Source organism: Scyliorhinus torazame, chromosome 1 (assembly GCF_047496885.1).
Source record: "Scyliorhinus torazame isolate Kashiwa2021f chromosome 1, sScyTor2.1, whole genome shotgun sequence".
NCBI classification, from domain to species: domain Eukaryota; kingdom Metazoa; phylum Chordata; class Chondrichthyes; order Carcharhiniformes; family Scyliorhinidae; genus Scyliorhinus; species Scyliorhinus torazame.
Genome location: NC_092707.1, coordinates 1,305,553 through 1,330,550, shown reverse-complemented (window position 1 = coordinate 1,330,550; position 24,998 = coordinate 1,305,553). Strand labels below are relative to the sequence as shown.

The 24,998-nt window shown below is 62.4% G+C and overlaps 1 protein-coding gene across 9 annotated transcripts in view; it reads right to left on the bottom strand.

Moving 5' to 3' along the window:
• ncor2 (nuclear receptor corepressor 2) overlaps positions 1-24,998 on the bottom strand; it is a 1,088,322-nt gene that overhangs the window by 663,872 nt on the left and 399,452 nt on the right. For all 9 annotated transcript variants that reach the window (XM_072510208.1, XM_072510371.1, XM_072510235.1 and 6 more), the window contains one exon: positions 15,859-15,921. In XM_072510208.1, the coding sequence (XP_072366309.1) occupies positions 15,859-15,921 (63 nt within the window). The remainder of the gene's footprint in view (positions 1-15,858; positions 15,922-24,998) is intronic.

The following is a 24,998-nucleotide window of genomic DNA, read 5'->3' as shown; positions in this document are numbered from 1 at the left end:
ACCTGGGCTCTATGCGATCTGGGCTGTGCGCGACCTGGGCTGTGTGCGACCTGGGAAATGTGCGATCTGGGATGTGAGCGACCTAGGCTGTGCGCGACCTGGGCACTGCGCGACCTGGGCTGTGCGCGACCTGGGCTGTGCGCGACCTGGGCTGTGCGCGACCTGGGCTGTGCGCGACCTGGGCTGTGCGCGACCTGGGCTGTGCGCGACCTGGGCTGTGCGCGACCTGGGCTGTGCGCGACCTGGGCTCTGTGCGACCAGGGCTGTGCGCGAACTGGGCTGTGCGCGACCTGGGCTGTGCGCGACCTGGGCTGTGCGCGACCTGGGCTGTGCGCGACCTTTGCTCTGCGCGACCTGGGGTCTGCGCGACCTGGGCTGTGCGCGACCTGGGCTGTGCGCGACCTGGGCTGTGCGCGACCTGGGCTGTGCGCGACCTGGGCTGTGTGCGACCTGGGCTGTGTGCGACCTGGGCTGTGTACGACCTGGGCTGTGTACGACCTGGGCTGTGCGTGAACTGGGCTCTGCGCGACCTGGGCTGTGCGCGACCTGGGCTGTGCGCGACCTGGGCTGTGCGCTACCTGGGCTGTGCGTGACCTGGGCTCTGCGCGACCTGGGCTGTGCGCGACCTGGGCTGTGCGCGACCTGGGCTGTGCGCGACCTGGGCTGTGCGCGACCTGGGCTGTGCGCGACCTGGGCTGTGCGCGACCTGGGCACAGCGCGACCTGGGCTGTGCGCGACCTGGGCTGTGCGCGACCTGGGCTGTGCGCGACCTGGGCTGTGCATGACCTGGGCTGTGCATGACCTGGGCTCTGTACGACCTGGGCTGTGTGCGACCTGGGCTGTATGCGACCTGGATTGTGTGCGACCTGGGCTCTATGCGACCTTGTGCTGTGTGCGACCTGGGCTGTGTGCGACCTGGGCTCTATGCGACCTTGTGCTGTGTGCGACCTGGGCTCTATGTGATCTGGGCTGTGCGCGACCTGGGCTGTGCGCGACCTGGGCTGTGCGCGACCTGAGCTCTTTCCGATCTGGGCTGTGCGCGACCTGGGCTGTGCGCGACCTGGGAAGTGCGCGACCTGGGAAGTGCGCGACCTGGGCTGTGCGCGACCTGGGATGTGCGCGACCTGGGCTGTGCGCGACCTGGGCTGTGCGCGACCTGGGCTCTACGCGACCTGTGCTCTACGCGACCTGGGCTCTACGCGACCTGGGCTCTGCGCGACCTGGGCTGTGTGCGACCTGGGCTCTGCGCGACCTGGGCTGTGCGCGACCTGGGCTGTGCGCGATCTGGGCTGTGCGCGACCTGGGCTGTGCACGACCTGGACTGTGCGCGACCTGGGCTGTGCGCGACCTGGGCTGTGCGTGACCTGGGCTGTGCGCGATCTGGACTGTGTGTGACCTGGGCTCTGTGCGACCTGGGCTCTGCGTGACCTGGGCTGTGTGCGACCTGGGCTGTGTGCGACCTGGGCTGTGCGCGACCTGGGCTCTATGCGACCTGGGCTCTGCACGACCTGGGCTGTGTGCGACCTGGGCTCTGCGCGACCTGGGCTGTGCGTGACCTGGGCTGTGCGCGATCTGGACTGTGCGCGACCTGGGCTCTGTGCGACCTGGGCTGTGCGCGACCTGGGCTGTGCGCGACCTGGGCTGTGCGTGACCTGGGCTGTGCGTGACCTGGGCTGTGTGCGATCTGGACTGTGCGCGACCTGGGCTCTGCGCAACCTGGGCTCTGTGCGATCTGGGCTGTGCGCGACCTGGGCTGTGCGCGACCTGGGCTGTGCGCGATCTGGGCTGTACGCGACCTGGGCTGTGCGCGACCTGGGCTCTATGTGACCTGGGCTGTGTGCGACCTGGGCTGTGTGCGACCTGGGCTGTGTGTGATCTGGGCTGTACGCGACCTGAGCTGTTCGTGACCTGGGCTGTGCGCGCCCTGGGTTGTGCGCGACCTGGGCTCTGTGCGACCTGGGCTCTGTGCGACCTGGGCTGTGTGCGACCTGGGCTCTGCGCGACCTGGGCTGTGTGCGACCTGGGCTGTGCGCGACCTGGGCTGTGTGCGACCTGGGCTGTGCGCGACCTGGGCTGTGCGCGACCTGGGCTGTGCGCGACCTGGGCTGTGCGCGACCTGGGCTGTGCGTGACCTGGGCTCTGTGTGACCTGGGCTCTGCGTGACCTGGGCTGTGTGCGACCTGGGCTGTGTGCGACCTGGGCTGTGTGTGACCTGGGCTGTGTGCGACCTGGGCTGTGCGCGACCTGGGCTGTGCGCGACCTGGGCTGTACGTGACCTGGGCTGTGCGCGACCTGGGCTCTATGTGACCTGGGCTGTGTGCGACTTGGGCTGTGTGCGATCTGGGCTGTACGCGACCTGGGTTGTTCGTGACCTGTGCTCTGTGCGACCTGGGCTGTGCGCGACCTGGGCTGTGCGCGACCTGGGCTGTGCGCGACCTGGGCTGTGCGCGACCTGGGCTGTGCGCGACCTGGGCTGTGCGCGACCTGGGCTCTGTGCGACCTGGGCTGTGTGCGACCTGGGCTCTGCGCGACCTGGGCTGTGCGCGACCTGGGCTGTGCGCGACCTGGGCTGTGGGCGACCTGGGCTGTGCGCGACCTGGGCTGTGCGCGACCTGGGCTGTGCGCGACCTGGGCTCTGCGCGACCTGGGCTGTGCGCGACCTGGGCTGTGCGCGACCTGGGCTGTGCGTGACCTGGGCTCTGTGTGACCTGGGCTCTGTGTGACCTGTGCTGTGTGCGACCTGGGCTGTGTGCGACCTGGGCTGTGTGCGACCTGGGCTGTGCGCAACCTGGGCTGTGCGCGACCTGGGCTGTGCACGACCTGGGCTGTGCGCGACCTGGGCTGTGCGCGACCTGGGCTGTGCGCGACCTGGGCTCTGTGCGACCTGGGCTGTGTGCGACCTGGGCTCTGCGCGACCTGGGCTGTGCGCGACCTGGGCTGTGCGCGACCTGGGCTGTGGGCGACCTGGGCTGTGCGCGACCTGGGCTGTGCGCGACCTGGGCTGTGCGCGACCTGGGCTCTGCGCGACCTGGGCTGTGCGCGACCTGGGCTGTGCGCGACCTGGGCTGTGCGTGACCTGGGCTCTGTGTGACCTGGGCTCTGTGTGACCTGTGCTGTGTGCGACCTGGGCTGTGTGCGACCTGGGCTGTGTGCGACCTGGGCTGTGCGCAACCTGGGCTGTGCGCGACCTGGCCTGTGCGCGACCTGGGCTGTGTGCGACCTGGGCTGTGCGCAACCTGGGCTCTATGCGACCTGGGCTGTGCGTGACCTGTGCTCTGTGCGATCTGGGCTGTGCGCGACCTGGGCTGTGCGCGACCTGGGCTGTGCGCGACCTGGGCTGTGCGCGACCTGGGCTGTGCGCGACCTGGGCTCTGTGCGATCTGGGCTCTGTGCGCGACCTGGGCTTTGCGCGACCTGGGCTCTGCGTGACCTGGGCTCTGTGCGACCTGGGCTGTGTGCGACCTGGGCTGTGCACGACCTAGGCTGTTCGTGACCTGGGCACTGTGCGACCTGGGCTGTGCGCGACCTGGGCTGTGCGCGATCTGGGCTGTGTGCGACCTGGGCTGTGTGCGACCTGGGCTGTGTGCGACCTGGGCTGTGTGCGACCTGGGCTGTGCGTGACCTGGGCTCTATGCGATCTGGGCTGTGCGCGACCTGGGCTGTGCGCGACCTGGGCTGTGCGCGACCTGGGAAATGTGCGATCTGGGATGTGAGCGACCTCGGCTGTGCGCGACCTGGGCTGTGCGCGACCTGGGCACTGCGCGACCTGGGCTGTGTGCGACCTGGGGTCTATGCGACCTGGGCTGTGCGCGACCTGGGCTGTGCGCGACCTGGGCTGTGTGCGACCTGGGCTGTGCGCGACCTGGGCTGTGCGCGACCTGGGCTCTGTGCGACCTGGGCTGTGCGCGACCAGGGCTGTGCGCGAACTGGGCTGTGCGCGACCTGGGCTGTGTGCGACCTGGGCTGTGTGCGACCTGGGCTGTGCGCGACCTGGGCTCTGCGCGACCTGGGCTCTGCGCGACCTGGGCTCTGCGCGACCTGGGCTGTGCGCGACCTGGGCTCTGCGCGACCTGGGCTCTGCGCGACCTGGGCTGTGCGCGACCTGGGCTGTGAGCGACCTGGGCTGTGTGCGACCTGGGCTGTGTGCGACCTGGGCTGTGTGCGACCTGGGCTCTGCGCGACCTGGGCTGTGCGCGACCTGGGCTGTGCGCGACCTGGGCTGTGCGCGACCTGGGCTGTGCGCGGCGTGGGCTGTGCGTGACCTGGGCTGTGCGCGACCTGGGCTGTGCGCGACCTGGGCTGTGCGCGACCTGGGCTGTGCGCGACCTGGGCTGTGCGCGACCTGGGCTGTGCGCGACCTGGGCACAGCGCGACCTGGGCTGTGCGCGACCTGGGCTGTGCGCGACCTGGGCTGTGCATGACCTGGGCTGTGCATGACCTGGGCTCTGTACGACCTGGGCTGTGTGCGACCTGGGCTGTATGCGACCTGGATTGTGTGCGACCTGGGCAGTGTGCGACCTGTGCTGTGCGCGACCTGGGCTGTGCGCGACCTGGGCTGTGTGCGACCTGGGCTCTATGCGACCTTGTGCTGTGTGCGACCTAGGCTCTGTGTGATCTGGGCTGTGCGCGACCTGGGCTGTGCGCGACCTGGGCTGTGCGCTACCTGGGCTCTTTCCGATCTGGGCTGTGCGCGACCTGGGCTGTGCGCGACCTGGGCTGTGCACGACCTGACCGTGCGCGACCTGGGCTCTGTGCGACCTGTGCTGTGCGCGACCTGGGCTGTGCGCGACCTGGGAAGTGCGCGACCTGGGCTGTGCGCGACCTGGGATGTGCGCAACCTGGGCTGTGCCCGACCTGGGCTGTGCGCGACCTTGGCTGTGCGGGACCTGGGCTGTGCGCGACCTGGGAAATGTGCAATCTGGGATGTGAGCGACCTAGGCTGTGCGCGACCTGGGCTGTGCGCGACCTGGGCTCTGCGCGACCTGGGCTGTGTGCGACCTGGGCTCTATGCGACCTGGGCTGTGCGCGACCTGGGCTGTGCGCGACCTGGGCTGTGCGCGACCTGGGCTGTGCGCGACCTGGGCTCTGTGCGACCTGGGCTGTGCGCGACAAGGGCTGTGCGCGAACTGGGCTGTGCGCGACCTGGGCTGTGCGCGACCTGGGCTGTGCGCGACCTGGGCTCTGCGCGACCTGGGCTCTGCGCGACCTGGGCTCTGCGCGACCTGGGCTCTGCGCGACCTGGGCTCTGCGCGACCTGGGCTGTGTGCGACCTGGGCTGTGCGCGACCTGGGCTGTGCGCGACCTGGGCTCTGCGCGACCTAGGCTGTGCGCGACCTGGGCACTGCGCGACCTGGGCTGTGTGCGATCTGGGCTGTGCGCGACCTGGGCTGTGCGCGACCTGGGCTGTGCGCGACCTGGGCTGTGCGCGACCTGGGCTGTGCGCGACCTGGGCTGTGCGCGACCTGGGCTGTGCGCGACCTGGGCTCTGTGCGACCAGGGCTGTGCGCGAACTGGGCTGTGCGCGACCTGGGCTGTGCGCGACCTGGGCTGTGCGCGACCTGGGCTGTGCGCGACCTGGGCTGTGGGTGACCTGGGCTCTATGCGATCTGGGCTGTGCGCGACCTGGGCTGTGTGCGACCTGGGAAATGTGCGATCTGGGATGTGAGCGACCTAGGCTGTGCGCGACCTGGGCACTGCGCGACCTGGGCTGTGCGCGACCTGGGCTGTGCGCGACCTGGGCTGTGCGCGACCTGGGCTGTGCGCGACCTGGGCTGTGCGCGACCTGGGCTGTGCGCGACCTGGGCTCTGTGCGACCAGGGCTGTGCGCGAACTGGGCTGTGCGCGACCTGGGCTGTGCGCGACCTGGGCTGTGCGCGACCTGGGCTGTGCGCGACCTTTGCTCTGCGCGACCTGGGCTCTGCGCGACCTGGGCTGTGCGCGACCTGGGCTGTGCGCGACCTGGGCTGTGCGCGACCTGGGCTCTGCGCGACCTGGGCTGTGCGCGACCTGGGCTGTGCGCGACCTGGGCTGTGTGCGACCTGGGCTGTGTGCGACCTGGGCTGTGTACGACCTGGGCTGTGTACGACCTGGGCTGTGCGTGAACTGGGCTCTGCGCGACCTGGGCTGTGCGCGACCTGGGCTGTGCGCGACCTGGGCTGTGCGCTACCTGGGCTGTGCGTGACCTGGGCTCTGCGCGACCTGGGCTGTGCGCGACCTGGGCTGTGCGCGACCTGGGCTGTGCGTGACCTGGGCTGTGCGCGACCTGGGCTGTGCGCGACCTGGGCTGTGCGCGACCTGGGCACAGCGCGACCTGGGCTGTGCGCGACCTGGGCTGTGCGCGACCTGGGCTGTGCGCGACCTGGGCTGTGCATGACCTGGGCTGTGCATGACCTGGGCTCTGTACGACCTGGGCTGTGTGCGACCTGGGCTGTATGCGCCCTGGATTGTGTGCGACCTGGGCTCTATGCGACCTTGTGCTGTGTGCGACCTGGGCTGTGTGCGACCTGGGCTCTATGCGACCTTGTGCTGTGTGCGACCTGGGCTCTATGTGATCTGGGCTGTGCGCGACCTGGGCTGTGCGCGACCTGGGCTGTGCGCGACCTGGGCTGTGTGCGACCTGGGCTCTATGCGACCTTGTGCTGTGTGCGACCTGGGCTCTATGTGATCTGGGCTCTGCGCGACCTGGGCTGTGCGCGACCTGGGCTGTGCGCGACCTGGGCTGTGCGCTACCTGGGCTGTGCGTGACCTGGGCTCTGCGCGACCTGGGCTGTGCGCGACCTGGGCTGTGCGCGACCTGGGCTGTGCGCGACCTGGGCTGTGCGCGACCTGGGCTGTGCGCGACCTGGGCTGTGCGCGACCTGGGCACAGCGCGACCTGGGCTGTGCGCGACCTGGGCTGTGCGCGACCTGGGCTGTGCGCGACCTGGGCTGTGCATGACCTGGGCTGTGCATGACCTGGGCTCTGTACGACCTGGGCTGTGTGCGACCTGGGCTGTATGCGACCTGGATTGTGTGCGACCTGGGCTCTATGCGACCTTGTGCTGTGTGCGACCTGGGCTGTGTGCGACCTGGGCTCTATGCGACCTTGTGCTGTGTGCGACCTGGGCTCTATGTGATCTGGGCTGTGCGCGACCTGGGCTGTGCGCGACCTGGGCTGTGCGCGACCTGAGCTCTTTCCGATCTGGGCTGTGCGCGACCTGGGCTGTGCGCGACCTGGGAAGTGCGCGACCTGGGAAGTGCGCGACCTGGGCTGTGCGCGACCTGGGATGTGCGCGACCTGGGCTGTGCGCGACCTGGGCTGTGCGCGACCTGGGCTGTGCGCGACCTGGGCTCTACGCGACCTGTGCTCTACGCGACCTGGGCTCTACGCGACCTGGGCTCTGCGCGACCTGGGCTGTGTGCGACCTGGGCTCTGCGCGACCTGGGCTGTGCGCGACCTGGGCTGTGCGCGATCTGGGCTGTGCGCGACCTGGGCTGTGCACGACCTGGACTGTGCGCGACCTGGGCTGTGCGCGACCTGGGCTGTGCGTGACCTGGGCTGTGCGCGATCTGGACTGTGTGTGACCTGGGCTCTGTGCGACCTGGGCTCTGCGTGACCTGGGCTGTGTGCGAGCTGGGCTGTGTGCGACCTGGGCTGTGCGCGACCTGGGCTCTATGCGACCTGGGCTCTGCACGACCTGGGCTGTGTGCGACCTGGGCTCTGCGCGACCTGGGCTGTGCGTGACCTGGGCTGTGCGCGATCTGGACTGTGCGCGACCTGGGCTCTGTGCGACCTGGGCTCTGCACGACCTGGGCTGTGTGCGACCTGGGCTCTGCGCGACCTGGGCTGTGCGTGACCTGGGCTGTGCGCGATCTGGACTGTGCGCGACCTGGGCTCTGTGCGACCTGGGCTGTGCGCGACCTGGGCTGTGCGCGACCTGGGCTGTGCGTGACCTGGGCTGTGCGTGACCTGGGCTGTGTGCGATCTGGACTGTGCGCGACCTGGGCTCTGCGCAACCTGGGCTCTGTGCGATCTGGGCTGTGCGCGACCTGGGCTGTGCGCGACCTGGGCTGTGCGCGATCTGGGCTGTACGCGACCTGGGCTGTGCGCGACCTGGGCTCTATGTGACCTGGGCTGTGTGCGACCTGGGCTGTGTGTGATCTGGGCTGTACGCGACCTGAGCTGTTCGTGACCTGGGCTGTGCGCGACCTGGGTTGTGCGCGACCTGGGCTCTGTGCGACCTGGGCTCTGTGCGACCTGGGCTGTGTGCGACCTGGGCTCTGCGCGACCTGGGCTGTGTGCGACCTGGGCTGTGCGCGACCTGGGCTGTGTGCGACCTGGGCTGTGCGCGACCTGGGCTGTGCGCGACCTGGGCTGTGCGCGACCTGGGCTGTGCGCGACCTGGGCTGTGCGTGACCTGGGCTCTGTGTGACCTGGGCTCTGCGTGACCTGGGCTGTGTGCGACCTGGGCTGTGTGCGACCTGGGCTGTGTGTGACCTGGGCTGTGTGCGACCTGGGCTGTGCGCGACCTGGGCTGTGCGCGACCTGGGCTGTACGTGACCTGGGCTGTGCGCGACCTGGGCTCTATGTGACCTGGGCTGTGTGCGACCTGGGCTGTGTGCGATCTGGGCTGTACGCGACCTGGGTTGTTCGTGACCTGTGCTCTGTGCGACCTGGGCTGTGCGCGACCTGGGCTGTGCGCGACCTGGGCTGTGCACGACCTGGGCTGTGCGCGACCTGGGCTGTGCGCGACCTGGGCTGTGCGCGACCTGGGCTCTGTGCGACCTGGGCTGTGTGCGACCTGGGCTGTGCGCGACCTGGGCTGTGCGCGACCTGGGCTGTGCGCGACCTGGGCTGTGGGCGACCTGGGCTGTGCGCGACCTGGGCTGTGCGCGACCTGGGCTGTGCGCGACCTGGGCTCTGCGCGACCTGGGCTGTGCGCGACCTGGGCTGTGCGCGACCTGGGCTGTGCGTGACCTGGGCTCTGTGTGACCTGGGCTCTGTGTGACCTGTGCTGTGTGCGACCTGGGCTGTGTGCGACCTGGGCTGTGTGCGACCTGGGCTGTGCGCAACCTGGGCTGTGCGCGACCTGGCCTGTGCGCGACCTGGGCTGTGTGCGACCTGGGCTGTGCGCAACCTGGGCTCTATGCGACCTGGGCTGTGCGTGACCTGTGCTCTGTGCGATCTGGGCTGTGCGCGACCTGGGCTGTGCGCGACCTGGGCTGTGCGCGACCTGGGCTGTGCGCGACCTGGGCTGTGCGCGACCTGGGCTCTGTGCGATCTGGGCTCTGTGCGCGACCTGGGCTTTGCGCGACCTGGGCTCTGCGTGACCTGGGCTCTGTGCGACCTGGGCTGTGTGCGACCTGGGCTGTGCACGACCTAGGCTGTTCGTGACCTGGGCACTGTGCGACCTGGGCTGTGCGCGACCTGGGCTGTGCGCGATCTGGGCTGTGTGCGACCTGGGCTGTGTGCGACCTGGGCTGTGTGCGACCTGGGCTGTGTGCGACCTGGGCTGTGCGTGACCTGGGCTCTATGCGATCTGGGCTGTGCGCGACCTGGGCTGTGCGCGACCTGGGCTGTGCGCGACCTGGGAAATGTGCGATCTGGGATGTGAGCGACCTCGGCTGTGCGCGACCTGGGCTGTGCGCGACCTGGGCACTGCGCGACCTGGGCTGTGTGCGACCTGGGGTCTATGCGACCTGGGCTGTGCGCGACCTGGGCTGTGCGCGACCTGGGCTGTGTGCGACCTGGGCTGTGCGCGACCTGGGCTGTGCGCGACCTGGGCTCTGTGCGACCTGGGCTGTGCGCGACCAGGGCTGTGCGCGAACTGGGCTGTGCGCGACCTGGGCTGTGTGCGACCTGGGCTGTGTGCGACCTGGGCTGTGCGCGACCTGGGCTCTGCGCGACCTGGGCTCTGCGCGACCTGGGCTCTGCGCGACCTGGGCTCTGCGCGACCTGGGCTCTGCGCGACCTGGGCTGTGCGCGACCTGGGCTGTGAGCGACCTGGGCTGTGTGCGACCTGGGCTGTGTGCGACCTGGGCTGTGTGCGACCTGGGCTCTGCGCGACCTGGGCTGTGCGCGACCTGGGCTGTGCGCGACCTGGGCTGTGCGCGACCTGGGCTGTGCGCAGCGTGGGCTGTGCGTGACCTGGGCTGTGCGCGACCTGGGCTGTGCGCGACCTGGGCTGTGCGCGACCTGGGCTGTGCGCGACCTGGGCTGTGCGCGACCTGGGCTGTGCGCGACCTGGGCACAGCGCGACCTGGGCTGTGCGCGACCTGGGCTGTGCGCGACCTGGGCTGTGCATGACCTGGGCTGTGCATGACCTGGGCTCTGTACGACCTGGGCTGTGTGCGACCTGGGCTGTATGCGACCTGGATTGTGTGCGACCTGGGCAGTGTGCGACCTGTGCTGTGCGCGACCTGGGCTGTGCGCGACCTGGGCTGTGTGCGACCTGGGCTCTATGCGACCTTGTGCTGTGTGCGACCTAGGCTCTGTGTGATCTGGGCTGTGCGCGACCTGGGCTGTGCGCGACCTGGGCTGTGCGCTACCTGGGCTCTTTCCGATCTGGGCTGTGCGCGACCTGGGCTGTGCGCGACCTGGGCTGTGCACGACCTGACCGTGCGCGACCTGGGCTCTGTGCGACCTGTGCTGTGCGCGACCTGGGCTGTGCGCGACCTGGGAAGTGCGCGACCTGGGCTGTGCGCGACCTGGGATGTGCGCAACCTGGGCTGTGCCCGACCTGGGCTGTGCGCGACCTTGGCTGTGCGGGACCTGGGCTGTGCGCGACCTGGGAAATGTGCAATCTGGGATGTGAGCGACCTAGGCTGTGCGCGACCTGGGCTGTGCGCGACCTGGGCTCTGCGCGACCTGGGCTGTGCGCGACCTGGGCTCTATGCGACCTGGGCTGTGCGCGACCTGGGCTGTGCGCGACCTGGGCTGTGCGCGACCTGGGCTGTGCGCGACCTGGGCTCTGTGCGACCTGGGCTGTGCGCGACAAGGGCTGTGCGCGAACTGGGCTGTGCGCGACCTGGGCTGTGCGCGACCTGGGCTGTGCGCGACCTGGGCTGTGCGCGACCTGGGCTGTGCGCGACCTGGGCTCTGCGCGACGTGGGCTCTGCGCGACCTGGGCTGTGTGCGACCTGGGCTGTGCGCGACCTGGGCTGTGCGCGACCTGGGCTGTGCGCGACCTGGGCTCTGCGCGACCTGGGCTCTGCGCGACCTGGGCTCTGCGCGACCTGGGCTGTGCGCGACCTGGGCTGTGCGCGACCTGGGCTGTGCGCGACCTGGGCTGTGTGCGACCTGAGCTGTGTACGACCTGGGCTGTGCGTGACCTGGGCTCTGCGCGACCTGGGCTGTGTGCGACCTGGGCTGTGTGCGACCTGGGCTGTGCGCTACCTGGGCTGTGCGTGACCTGGGCTCTGCGCGACCTAGGCTGTGCGCGACCTGGGCTGTGCGCGACCTGGGCACAGCGCGACCTGGGCACAGCGCGACCTGGGCACAGCGCGACCTGGGCACAGCGCGACCTGGGCTGTGCGCGACCTGGGCTGTGCGCGACCTGGGCTGTGCATGACCTGGGCTGTGCATGACCTGGGCTCTGTGCGACCTGGGCTGTGTGCGACCTGGGCTGTATGCGACCTGGATTGTGTGCGACCTGTGCTGTGCGCGACCTGAGCTGTGCGCGACCTGGGCTGTGCGCGACCTGGGCTGTGTGCGACCTGGGCTGTATGCGACCTGGATTGTGTGCGACCTGTGCTGTGCGCGACCTGAGCTGTGCGCGACCTGGGCTGCGCGCGACCTGGGCTGTGCGCGACCTGGGCTGTGCTCGATCTGGACTGTGCGCGACCTGGACTGTGCGCGACCTGGGCTCTGTGCGATCTGGGCTATGCGTGACCTGGGCTCTGCGCGACCTGGGCTGTGCGCGACCTGGGCTGCGCGCGACCTGGGAAATGTGCGATCTGGGCTGTGCACGACCTGGGCTGTGCGCGACCTGGGCTGTGCGCGACCTGGGCTGTGCGTGACCTGGGCTGTGCGCGATCTGGACTGTGTGCAACCTGGGCTCTGCGCAACCTGGGCTCTGTGCGACCTGGGCTCTGCGCGACCTGGGCTGTGAGCGACCTGGGCTGTGCGCGACCTGGGCTGTTCGCGACCTGGGAAATGTGCGATCTGGGATGTGAGCGACCTGGGCTCTGTGCGACCTGGGCTTTGCGCGACCTGGGCTGTGCGCAACCTGGGCTGTGCGCGACCTGGGCTGTGCGCGACCTGGGCTCTCTGCGACCTGGGCTCTGCACGACATGGGCTGTGCGCGACCTGGGCTGTGCGCGACCTGGGCTGTGTGCGACCTGGGCTCTGCGCGACCTGGGCTGTGTCCGACCTGGGCTCTGTGCGACCTGGGCTCTGCGCGACCTGGCCTCTGCGCGAACTGGGCTGTGTGCGACCTGGCCTCTGCGCGACCTGGGCTGTGTGCGACCTAGGCTGTGTGCGACCTGGGCTGTGAGCGACCTGGGCTGTGCGCGACCTGGGCTGTGCGCGACCTGGGCTGTGCGCGACCTGGGCTGTGCGGGACCTGGGCTGTGCGCGACCTGGGCTGTGTGCGACCTGGGCTGTGCGCGACCTGGGCTGTGCGCGACCTGGGCTGTGCGCGACCTGGGCTGTGCACGATCTGGGCTGTGCACGATCTGGGCTGTGCGCGACCTGGGCTTTGTGCGATCTGGGCTGTGTGAGACCTGGGCTGTGCGCGACCTGGGCTGTGCGCGACCTGGGCTCTGCGCGACCTGGGCTCTGCGCGACCTGGGCTGTGCGCGACCTGGGCTGTGCGCGACCTGGGCTGTGCGCGACCTGGGCTCTCTGCGACCTGGGCTCTGCACGACATGGGCTGTGCGCGACCTGGGCTGTGTGCGACCTGGGCTCTGCGCGACCTGGGCTGTGTCCGACCTGGGCTCTGTGTGACCTGGGCTCTGCACGACCTGGCCTCTGCGCGAACTGGGCTGTGTGCGACCTGGCCTCTGCGCGACCTGGGCTGTGTGCGACCTGGGCTGTGTGCGACCTGGGCTGTGTGCGACCTGGGCTGTGTGCGACCTGGGCTGTGCGCGACCTGGGCTGTGCGCGACCTGGGCTGTGCGCGATCTGGGCTGTGTGCGACCTGGGCTGTGTGCGACCTGGGCTGTGTGCGACCTGGGCTGTGTGCGACCTGGGCTGTGTGCGACCTGGGCTGTGTGCGACCTGGGCTGTGCGCGACCTGGGCTGTGCGCGACCTGGGCTGTGGGCGACCTGGGCCGTGTGCGACCTGGGCTCTGCGCGACCTGGGCTGTGGGCGACCTGGGCTGTGTGCGACCTGGGCTGTGAGCGACCTGGGCTGTGCGCGACCTGGGCTGTGCGCGACCTGGGCTGTGCGCGACCTGGGCTGTGTGCAATCTGGCTGTGTGCGACCTGGGCTGTGTGCGACCTGGGCTGTGCGCGATCTGGGCTGTGTAGGACCTGGGCTGTGCGCGACCTGGGCTCTACGTGACCTGGGTTGTGCGCGACCTGGGCTGTGTGCGACCTGGGCTGTGCGCGACCTGGGCTGTGCGCGACCTGAGCTGTGCGCGACCTGGGCTTTGTGCGATCTGGGCTCTGTGCGATCTGGGCTGTGTGTGACCTGGGCTGTGCGCGACCTGGGCTCTGCGCGACCTGGGCTGTGCGCGACCTGGGCTGTGCGCGACCTGGGCTCTCTGCGACCTGGGCTCTGCGCGACATGGGCTGTGCGCGACCTGGGCTGTGCGCGACCTGGGCTGTGCGCGACCTGGGCTCTGTGCGACCTGGGCTCTGTGCGACCGGGGGTCTGCGCGATCTGGGCTCTGCGTGACCTGGCCTCTGCGCGAACTGGGCTGTGTGCGACCTGGCCTCTGCGCGACCTGGGCTGTGTGCAACCTGGGCTCTGCGCGACCTGGGCTGTGCGCGACCTGGGCTGTGCGCGACCTGGGCTGCGCGCGACCTGGGCTGTGTGCGCGACCTGGGCTGCGCGCGACCTGGGCTGTGCGCGACCTGGGCTGTGCGCGACCTGGGCTGTGCGCGACCTGGGCTGTGTGCGCGACCTGGGCTGCGCGCGACCTGGGCTGTGGGCGACCTGGGCTGTGGGCGACCTGGGCTGTGGGCGATCTGGGCTGTGCGCGATCTGGGCTGTGTGCGACCTGGGCTCTGCGCGACCTGGGCTGTGCGCGACCTGGGCTGTGGGCGACTTGTGCTGTGGGCGACCTGTGCTTTGTGCGACTTGGGCTCTATGCGACCCGAGCTCTGCGCGACCTGGGCTGTGCGCGACCTGGTCTGTGCGCGACCTGGGCTGTGCGCGACCTGGGCTGTGGGCGACCTGGGCTGTGGGCGACCTGGGCTGTGGGCGACCTGGGCTGTGGGCGACCTGGGCTGTGGGCGACCTGTGCTCTATGCAACCTGGGCTCTGCGCGACCTGGGCTGTGTGCGACCTGTGCTGTGTGCGATCTGGGCTGTTCGCGACCTGGGCTGTGCGCGACCTGGGCTGTGCGCGATCTGGGCTGTGTGCGACCTGGCTGTGTGCGACCTGGGCTGTGCGCGACCTGGTCTGTGCGCGATCTGGGCTGTGTGCGACCTGGGCTCTGCGCGACCTGGGCTGTGCGCGATCTGGGCTGTGTGCGACCCGAGCTCTGCGCGACCTGGGCTGTGAGCGACCTGGGCTGTTCGCGACCTGGGCTGTGCGCGACCTGGGCTGTGTGCGATCTGGCTGTGTGCGACCTGGGCTGTGCGCGACCTGGGCTGTGCGCGACCTGGGCTGTGCGCGATCTGGGCTCTGCGCGACCTGGGCTGCGCGCGACCTGGGCTGTGTGCGATCCGGCTGTGTGCGACCTGGGCTGTGTGGGACCTGGGCCTCTCTGCACTCACCAGCTCCACACGCAGGGCGGCACGGTAGCACAGTGGTTAGCACTGCTGCCTCACAGCTCCAGGGTCCCAGGTTCGATTCCCTGCTGGGTCACTGTCTGTGCGGAGTCTGCACGTTCTCCCCGTGTGTGCGTGGGTTTCCTCCGGGTGCTCTGGTTTCGCCCCAGAAGTTCCGAAAGACGTGGGACGGGATTCTCCGGCGCGGTTTCTCGGCGGGGGTGGGAATCGCATCGCACTGGTTGGGAGCCGTTGGCAGCGGCCCCCCCGGCGATCCTCCGCTCTGCGATGGGCCGAGTGACCGCGCGTTTTCGGCCAGTCCCATCGGCGTAAATCAAACAAGGTCCTTACCGGCGGGACCTGGCTCTGCGGGCGGCCAGCGGAGCTCTCGGGGCAGGGTGGGGGGATCTGGCCCTGGGGGGAGCCCCCACGGTGACTGGCCCGCAATCGGGGCCCACCGGTTTGCGGGCGAGCCTGTGCCGTGGGGGCACTCATTCCCTCCGCGCCGGTCACTGTAATGGTCTACCATGGTCGGCACGGAGACGAACCCCCTGCGCATTCGCTGGGATCACGCCACAACCCGTTGGCACTCCCGCGCATGCACCAACCCGCGCCGGCCGGCCGAGGCCCTTCGCCGCCACCCTGCCGGTCCCGGCCTAGCCCCTGAATCTGCGGAGAATTCTGCACCTTGCGGGCGGCCCGACGCCGGGGCGGTTAACGCCGCTCCTCGGCGCCGGGACCACCTGCCCCGCCGGGTAGCGGAGAATCCCGCCCGTGCTGTTCAGTGAATCGGACATTCTGAATTCTCCCTCCGTGTACCCGAACAGGCGCCGGAATGTGGCGACTAGGGGCTTTTCACAGTAACCTCACTGCAGTGTTAATGTAAGCCTGCTTGTGACAATAATAATGATGATTGTTATTAGCTGAACTGTAAATGAAGCAGTTTGAAGTGAAGCGAAGTTGCAGCAGGACGCACTCCAAAACAAAGAGAACACAAACCTTTCTTCGCAATTTCCATTTCTTCCTCTGTCCAGCGGGAACTTTCCACAGGCTCGAATGATGCTGCAAAGAAAGTTTCACAACTTTTATTCTAGGAAATCTACAAAAGTCAAAGGTGGCTTTTCAAGCCTGAAAGAGCAGGGTATGACTCCGATCTCGGCAACTTCCAAACCCACGGGCAATCTTTTTCTGTCCTGTGTCACAAGTTGATGCTGACTCGAAGCTGTGCGAATGGTGAACACAGCATTTATAATGGCTGCAGAAAGGCAGTTTGAGGAGGTAGTGTGGGCTGAAGTTAGAAATAGGAAAGGAGTGGTAACTTTGTCAGGAGTTTTCTATAGGCCCCCAAACAGGAACAGAGATGTGGAGGAAAAGATTGCAATGCAGATTTTGGATAGGTGCGGTCGTCACAGGTTAGGTGTCATGGGTGACTTTAACTTTCCAAATATTGATTGGAACCACTATAATTCGAATAGTTTGGATGGGGCTGTTTTTGTACAGTGTGTGCAGGAGGGTTTCCTGACACAATATGTGGATAGACCGACAAGAGGCGGGGCCACGTTGGATTTGGTACTGGGTAATGAACCGGGCCAAGTGTTAGATTTGTTTGTGGGAGAGCACTTTGGAGATGGTGACCACAATTCGGTGACTTTCACTATAGCAATGGCGAGGGATAGGAACATACGGCAGGGCAAGGTTTATAACTGGGGGAAGGATAATTACGATGCGATTAGGCAAGAATTGGGGAGCATAAGATGGAAACAGGAACTGTCAGGGATAGGCACAGTTGAGATGTGGAGCTTGTTCAAGGAGCAAACACTGCGTGTCCTTGATATGTATGTCCCTGTCAGGCAGGGAGGAAATGGTTGAGTGAGGGAACCATGGTTTATTAAAGAGGTTGAATGTCTTGTCAAGAAGAAGAAGAAGGGGGCTTATGTAAGTGTGAGAAAACAAGGTTCAGTTAGGGCACTTGAGGGTTACAAGGTAGCAAGGAATGAGCTAAAAAAAAGGGCTTAGGAGAGCTAGGAGGGGGCATGAGAAGTCATCATAGAATTTTAGAATTTACAGTGCAGAAGGAGGCCATTCAGCCCATCAAGTCTGCACCGGCTCTTGGAAAGAGCACCCCACTCAAGGTCAACACCTCCACCCTATCCCCATAACCCAGTAACCCCACCCAACACAAGTCCTTGGCGGGTAGGATCAAGGAAAACCCCAAGGCTTTTTACACTTATGTGAGGAATACAAGAATGACCAAGGTGAGGGTAGGGCCGGCCAAGGACAGTAGTGGGAACGTGTGCATGGAGTCTGAAGATATAGGAGAGGCCCGAAATGAATACTTTTCTTCAGTGTTCACAAAGGAGAGGGGCCATGTTGTTGAGGAGGATAGTGCGATACAGGCTGGTAGGCTGGAGGAGGTGGATATTCGGAAGGAAGATGTGTGAGAAATTTTGAGAAGCCTGAGGATCGATAAGTCCCCTGGGCCTGATGGGATATATCCTAGGATACTTTGGGAGGCGAGGGAGGAGATTGCAGAGCCTTTGGCTTTGATCTTTATGTCCTCACTGTCTACAGGAATAGTGCCAGAAGACTGGAGAGAGGCAAATGTGGTCCCCTTGTTCAAGAAAGGGAATAGGTATAACCCTGGGAATTATCGGCCGGTTAGTCTCACTTCGGTCATCGGTAAATTATTGGAAAGGGACCTGAGGGATAGGATTTATGATCATTTGGAAAGATGCAGCTTAATCCAGGATAGTCAGCACGGATTTGTGAAGGGTAAGTCTTGCCTCACAAGTTTGATTGTATTCTTTGAGGAGGTAACTAAGTGTGTCGATGAAGGTAGAGCAGTTGATGTCGTATACATTGTTTTTAGTAAGGCGTTTGATAAGGTTCCCCATGGTCGGCTCATGAAGAAAGTAAGGAGGTGTGGGATAGAGGGAAATTTGGCCAATTGGATAAGTAACTGGCTATCACATAGAAGACAGAGGGTGGTGGTGGATGGAAAATGTTCAGACTGGAGACCAGTTACCAGCGGTGTACCACAGGGATCAGTGCTGGGTCCTCTGCTATTTGTGATTTTTATCAATGACTTGGAGGAGGGGGCTGAAGGGTGGGTCAGTAAATTTGCTGATGACACCAGGATTGGTGGAGTAGTGGATGAGGTGGAGGGCTGTTGTAGGCTGCAAAGAGACATTGATAGGATGTGGAAGCATTGGAAAGGGTGCAAAGGAGATTTACCAGGATGCTGCCTGGATTGGAGGGTAGGTCTTATGAGGAAAGGCTGAGGGAGCTAGGGCTTTTCTCATTGGAGTTAAGGAGGATGAGAGGTGACTTAATAGAGGTGTATAAGATAATGAGGGGGATAGATAGAGTGGACGTTCAGAGACTATTTCCTCGGGTGGATGTAGCTGTTACAAGGGGGCATAACTATAAGATTCAGGGTGGGAGATATCGGAGGGATGTCCGAGGTAGGTTCTTTACTCAGAGAGTGGTTAGGGTGTGGAATGGACTGCCTGCTGTGATAGTGGAGTCGGCACTTTGGGAACTTTCAAGCCCAACACTGATCCCTGAGGGACACCACTAGCTACTGATTGCCAACCAAAGAAACACCCATTAATCCCCACTCTTTTTTTTCTATTAATTAACCAATCCTCTATCCATGCTACTACTTTCCCCTTAAACACACATACATTCTTTTATAAAAGGGGGGGATGTCATAATATACACCAGTATATCATGGTGCAGACACACACACTGATGGACACACAGCAAGACCAATCAACACACACAACACCGCAGCCAATCACCAGTTAGAGCACACTCACTATAAAGACAGGAGGCATCAGAGTTCCCGCGCATTCGGGATGCAGCCTCCTAGAAGGACAGAGCTTACAGCTTACAGCACAGATCCTCACCATGTGCTCAGTGCATAGACTGGTTCGGACAGGCATAGATCTTTAGCTTAATCTAACATCGTGTTAACCCACAGTGAAGGTATGTTCAATAGTTTCTAACTTAATAAAACAGTGTTGCACTATTTTAAGTGTTGGTGGCCTGTATGTGTTCCACGGATCCAGAGCGCCCAACACATCATGATACCAGGTGTGGAGGGATATTAGAACTTCTTAGACCTACCTGCAAGTGATCTGCCTTCCACCAGCCTACAGCCGTCCTGCAAAATGGACAGCGTCCGCCCGCCGCCGCCACTCCGCATCATCCTCTCCCCCCTTCCCTTCTGAGCAACAGGGACAGACTCCGTGCCAGAGGCCCGTACCCCATGGCTTACCCCTGGTAAGTCCCCCCCCCCCACAAGTATCCAAAGCGGTATACTTGTTTCTCAGGGGAACGACCGCAGGGGATCCCTGCACTGACTGCTTTTTCCCAGTCCCTCTTACAGTTACCCATCTATCTCCAATCTTTGGTGTAACTAATTCCCTGAAGCTGCTATCTATGACCCCCTCTGCCTCCCGAATGATCCGAAGTTCTTCCAACTCCAGCTCCAGTTCCCTAACTCGGTCTTGGAGGAGCTGGAGATGGCAGCACTTCCTGCAGGTAAAATCAGCAGGGACACTAACTGCATCCCTCACCTCAAACATCCTGCAGGAGGAACATTGCACTCCCTTCCCTGCCATTCCTCTAACTTTCTACCAAGATCTGGCTAACAACTAAATTAAATTTTTATAAAAAATAATAATAATATAATAAAATATGGTACTTACCTCAGACCAATGGGTTTTATTATTCGGTTAGAGGAGGAGGGCGGGTGGGAGACACTACACGTGTAGTGTCTCGGGTTTCCTCTCCACCAGAATTTATTGGTGAGGGTCTTCCCAGACGTCCGCGGGTCGACTTCCTGTTCCCGCCTAAAAAACTAATTTTAAAAAAAAGAAGAAAAATTCTCAGCTCCTGCTGAAATTGACTAACCAGCCAGCTCCACTCCCGCTGAAATCGACTGGCCTGCCCCTGCAAAGACAAGTGCTTTTAAAGGACAGACTTACCTCCCAGCAACCACTTCCGCACTGCTCCCGCTGAAACTGACTCACCAGCTGTTCTCACGCCGAAATCGACTGGCCTGCCCCTGCAAAGACAAGTGCTTTTAAAGGACAGACTTACCTCCCAGCAACCACTTCCGCACTGCTCCCGCTGAAACTGACTCACCAGCTGTTCTCACGCCGAAATCGACTGGCCTGCCCCTGCAAAGACAAGTGCTTTTAAAGGTTCGGTTTTCCCTACAACCGAAGTTAAGCTTACCGGCCTATAATTACCCGCTTTCTGCCGACCTCCTTTTTTAAACAGTGGTGTCACGTTTGCTACTTTCCAATCCTCTGGGACCACCCCAGAGTCTAGTGAATTTTGATAAATTATCACTAGTGCATTTGCAATTTCCCTAGCCATCTCTTTTAACACTCTGGGATGCATCCCATCAGGGCCAGGAGACTTGTCTACCTTTAGCCCCATTCGCTTGCCCATCACTACCTCCTTGGTGATTACAATCATCTCAAGGTCCTCACCTATCATATCCTTATTTCCATCAGTCACTGGCATGTTATTTGTGTCTTCCACTGTGAAGACTGACCCAAAAATCCTGTTCAGCTCCTCAGCCATTTCCCCGTCTCCTATTATTAAATCTCCCTTCTCATCTTCCAAAGGACCAATAGTTACCTTAGCCACTCTTTTTTGTCTTATATATTTGTAGAAGCTTTTACTATCTGCTTTTATGTTCTGAGCAAGTTTACTTTCATAGTCTACCTTACTCTTCTTTATGGCTTTTTTAGTAGCTTTCTGTTGTCCCCTAAAGACTTCCCAGTCCTCTAGTCTCCCACTACTTTTTGCCACTTTGTATGTTTTTCCCTTCAATTTGATACTCTCCCTCACCTCCTTAGATATCCATGGTCGATTGTTCCCCTTTCTACCGTCTTTCTTTTTTGTCGGTATGAACCTTTCCTGAACACTGAAAGATCGCTCGGAAGGTTCTCCACTGTTCCTCAACTGCTTCACCATAAAGTCTTTGCTCCCAGTCTACCTTAACTAGTTCTTCTCTCATCCCATTGTAATCACCTTTGTTCAAGCACAAAACACTAGTGTTTGATTTTACCTTGTCATCCTCCAACTGTATTTTAAATTCCACCATATTGTGGTCGCTCCTTCCAAGAGGATCCCGAACTATGAGATCATTAATCAATCCTGCCTCATTACACAGGACCAGATCTAGGACCGCTAGTTCCCTTGTAGGTTCCATTACATACTGTTCCAGGAAATTATCCCGGGCACATTCTATAAACCCCTCCTCAAGGCTGCCTTTACCAACCTGGTTAAACCAATCGATATGCAGATTAAAATCCTTTCCAGTCCTTTCTCACCCACCTCCGCATCCTTGCGCAGTCCTGTAATTACGGGCCCACCTCCGACTCCATGATACGCGACCAGATCGTTTTCGGTGTTCAGTCGGACCCCCTACGCCAGCAGCTCCTCAAGGTACAGCAACTCACCCTAGCGACTGCCATCGAGACCTGCGTGCTACATGAACACGCCATTAGTCGGTATTCCCACATCCAAGCGGCTGAAATGGCGCGGCAAGGTCCCCACGAGGCAGAACGGGTCCAAGTAATCGAGCAACTCCAGGGCCTCAGCCTGGATGAGGACGGCCATTTTGCGTGTTTTTCGCAGACTCCCGCGCTTGTGCGCACCGAACGAGGGGACGTCGACGTCGATGAACGTACTGCGCAGGCGCGCACCACGTACGGCCGCACCGCGCATGCGTGGTGGCGCAGCGAACGTACTGGCGCTACAACGTGCGGCAACTGTGGCTCCGCCCACTTAAAGCGGCAATGCCCTGCCAAATCCCGACGATGCCTGAGATGTGGCAAACTTGGCCACTATGCTGCTTTATGCAGATCAGCTCAGCCTGCCAACTCTCGTCGCTCCAGCCAGCCCCGCAGGAATGTCCGGGCCATTCAACCCACGGTCACCAAGCCCGATGCGGACCTGCTCCCCGATATTGACACCGAGGACCCAAAGGCGCCTTTTCGAGTCGGTATCGTTACAAAAACAGGGTGTCCCCGAAGCAAAGAATCCAGCCTCTATCGGTATACAGCATCGATCCAGGCGATGAGTGGTGTGCCACCCTGACGGTCAACCAGAATTCATCGCCCACCTCAGAGACTTAATTTATGAACTTTGCGGAATTATAGACTCTCTGAATTGTTTTGTTGCTTTGTTTGATCGTTTCCCTGGTTTGTATATAGTGTTGATCTCATTATTCTTGTTGCATACTGCTTCTCTGCACCAGGCACCTTCCCATGTAAATAGCTTAGTTCTCATGTACGTAGTCCTGTAAGTATGTCTTCGCACCCCACACGTAGTTAGGAACATTCTCACCACGCATTATTTATTGCCACACACATACATTCTTTTATAAAAGGGGGGATGTCATAATATACACCAGTGTATCATGGTGCAGACACACACACTGATGGACACACAGTGGGACCAATCAACACTCACAACACCGCAGCCAATCACCAGTTAGAGCACACTCACTATAAAGACAGGGGACATCAGAGTTCCCGCGCATTCGGGATGCAGCCTCTCAGGAGGACAGAGCTTACAGCTTACAGCACAGATCCTCACCATGTGCTGAGAGCATCGACTGGTTCGGACAGGCACAGGTCTTTAGTTTAATCTAACATAGTGTTAACCCACAGTGAAAGTATGTTCAACAGTTTCTAACTTAATAAAATAGTGTTGCACTATTTTAAGTGTTGGTGGCCTGTATGTGATCCACGGATCCAGAGCACCCAACACATCAGTAGCGACTGCATCCTGTCCAGCAGGCTGCGGCCACGCGGACCGGGTCACAGGGTCGCCATAAAAACAGGGGCTGTCAAAACTGTTCCCAAATTGGTTGTATTCTTTATTCATAACTACGCAATCTCATACTCTCCCCCCACCCACCCCTTTCACTCCCCCAATTCAGTTAAAGAAGGAATCACAATCACAAGAAGCCAAAATCAACGCATTTTGCTGAATATCAGACGTTACAAGAGGATGAAAGTTGGTTCCTCAGTTTTGATCCAGTTGGACGAACAGAGCTCACACCATCTTTGGGAGCGATTCAGCGGATTGGCTACACCTCCCGCTGCCTGGGGAAAGCGGGCAGCACAATCAAAGACCCCTCCCACCCGGCTTATTCACTCTTCCAACTTCTTCCATCGGGCAGGAGATACAGAAGTCTGAGAACACGCACGAACAGACTCAAAAACAGCTTCTTCCCCGCTGTCACCCTCCTGAATGACCCTCTTATGGACTGAACTGGGGCGGGATTGTCTCCTACCCGGCGGAGTGGCGTGAACCACTCTGGCATCGGGCCGCCCCCAAGATGCGGATTTCTCACATCGGCGGGACTGGCATGACAGCAGCGGGATCGGCCCATCGTGGGCCGGAGAATCGGCGGGGGAGTGGGGGGACCGCCGACTGGCGCGGCGCGATTCCCGCCCCAGCCGAATTTTCGGTGCCGGAGAATTCGGCGGCTGGCGGGGGGTCGGAGAATCCCGCCCCTGATCTCTTCACACATCTTCTCTACTGAGCAGTACTACACTCTGAATGCTTCACCCGATGCCTGTGTCTCTGTATTTACACCGTGGGCGGGATTCTCTGACTCCCCGCCGAACTGGAGAATCGCCAGGGGGAGCGGCGTGAATCCCGCCCCGCCGCTCCGGCGCCGGTTTGCGGGTGGGGACGGGGTTTATGCTGCACCGGTCGGGGGCCATTGGCAGCGCCCCCCCCCCCCCCCCGGCAATTCTCCGAGCTCCAATGGGCTGAGCAGCCGTCATTTCCTGACCCGTCCCGTCGCCGTGAAATGGACATCACGGTGGGACCTGGCTTGTAGGCCGGCTAGCGGGGTCCTCAGGGGGGCGCACGGGGATCCGACTCCGGGGGGGTGCCCCCACGATGGCCTGGCCTGCGATCGGGGCCCACCGATCTGCGGGCGGGCCTGTGCCGTGGGGGCACTCTTTCCCTCCGCGCCAGCCTCTGTAAGGCTCCGCCATGGCCGGAGCGGAGAACAAACCCCCTGCTCATACGCAGGAAACACGCCAGCGGTCTGCACATGCGCCAACTGGCGCGGCCTAGTCCCCGGAAGTGCGAAGGATTAGGTAAGGCAGATGAGCTTAGAGCTTGGATTAGTACTTGGAACTATGATGTTGTTGCCTTTACAGAGACCTGGTTGAGGGAAGGGCAGGATTGGCAGCTAAACGTTCCAGGATTTAGATGTTTCAGGCGGGATAGAGGGGGATGTAAAAGGGGAGGCGGAGTTGCGCTACTTGTTCGGGAGAATATCACAGCTGTACTGCGGGAGGACACCTCAGAGGGCAGTGAGGCTATATGGGTAGAGATCAGGAATAAGAAGGGTGCAGTCACAATGTTGGGGGTATACTACAGGCCTCCCAACAGCCAGCGGGAGATAGAGGAGCAGATAGGTAGACAGATTTTGGAAACGAGTAAAAACAACAGGGTTGTGGTGATGGGGGACTTCAACTTCCCCAATATTGACTGGGACTCACTTAGTGCCAGGGGCTTAGACGGGGCGGAGTTTGTAAGGAGCATCCAGGAGGGCTTCTTAAAACAATATGTAGACAGTCCAACTAGGGAAGGGGCGGTACTGGACCTGGTATTGGGGAATGAGCCCGGCCAGGTGGTAGACGTTTCAGTAGGGGAGCATTTCGGGAACAGTGACCACAATTCAGTAAGTTTTAAAGTGCTGGTGGACAAGGGTAAGAGTGGTCCTAGGATGAGTGTGCTAAATTGGGGGAAGGCTAATTATAACAATATTAGGCGGGAACTGAAGAACATAGATTGGGGGCGGATGTTTGAGGGCAAATCAACATCTGACATGTGGGAGGCTTTCAAGTGTCAGTTGAAAGGAATACAGGACAGGCATGTTCCTGTGAGGAAGAAAGACAAATACGGCAAATTTTGGGAACCTTGGATGACGAGTGATATTGTAGGCCTCGTCAAAAAGAAAAAGGAGGCATTTGTCAGGGCTCAAAGGCTGGGAACAGACAATATAATTGGAACAGCGAATGTAAGGTAGTTAATTGTAGTCGTGAATTGATGAGGGAAGGGCTGTAGATGTCATATACATG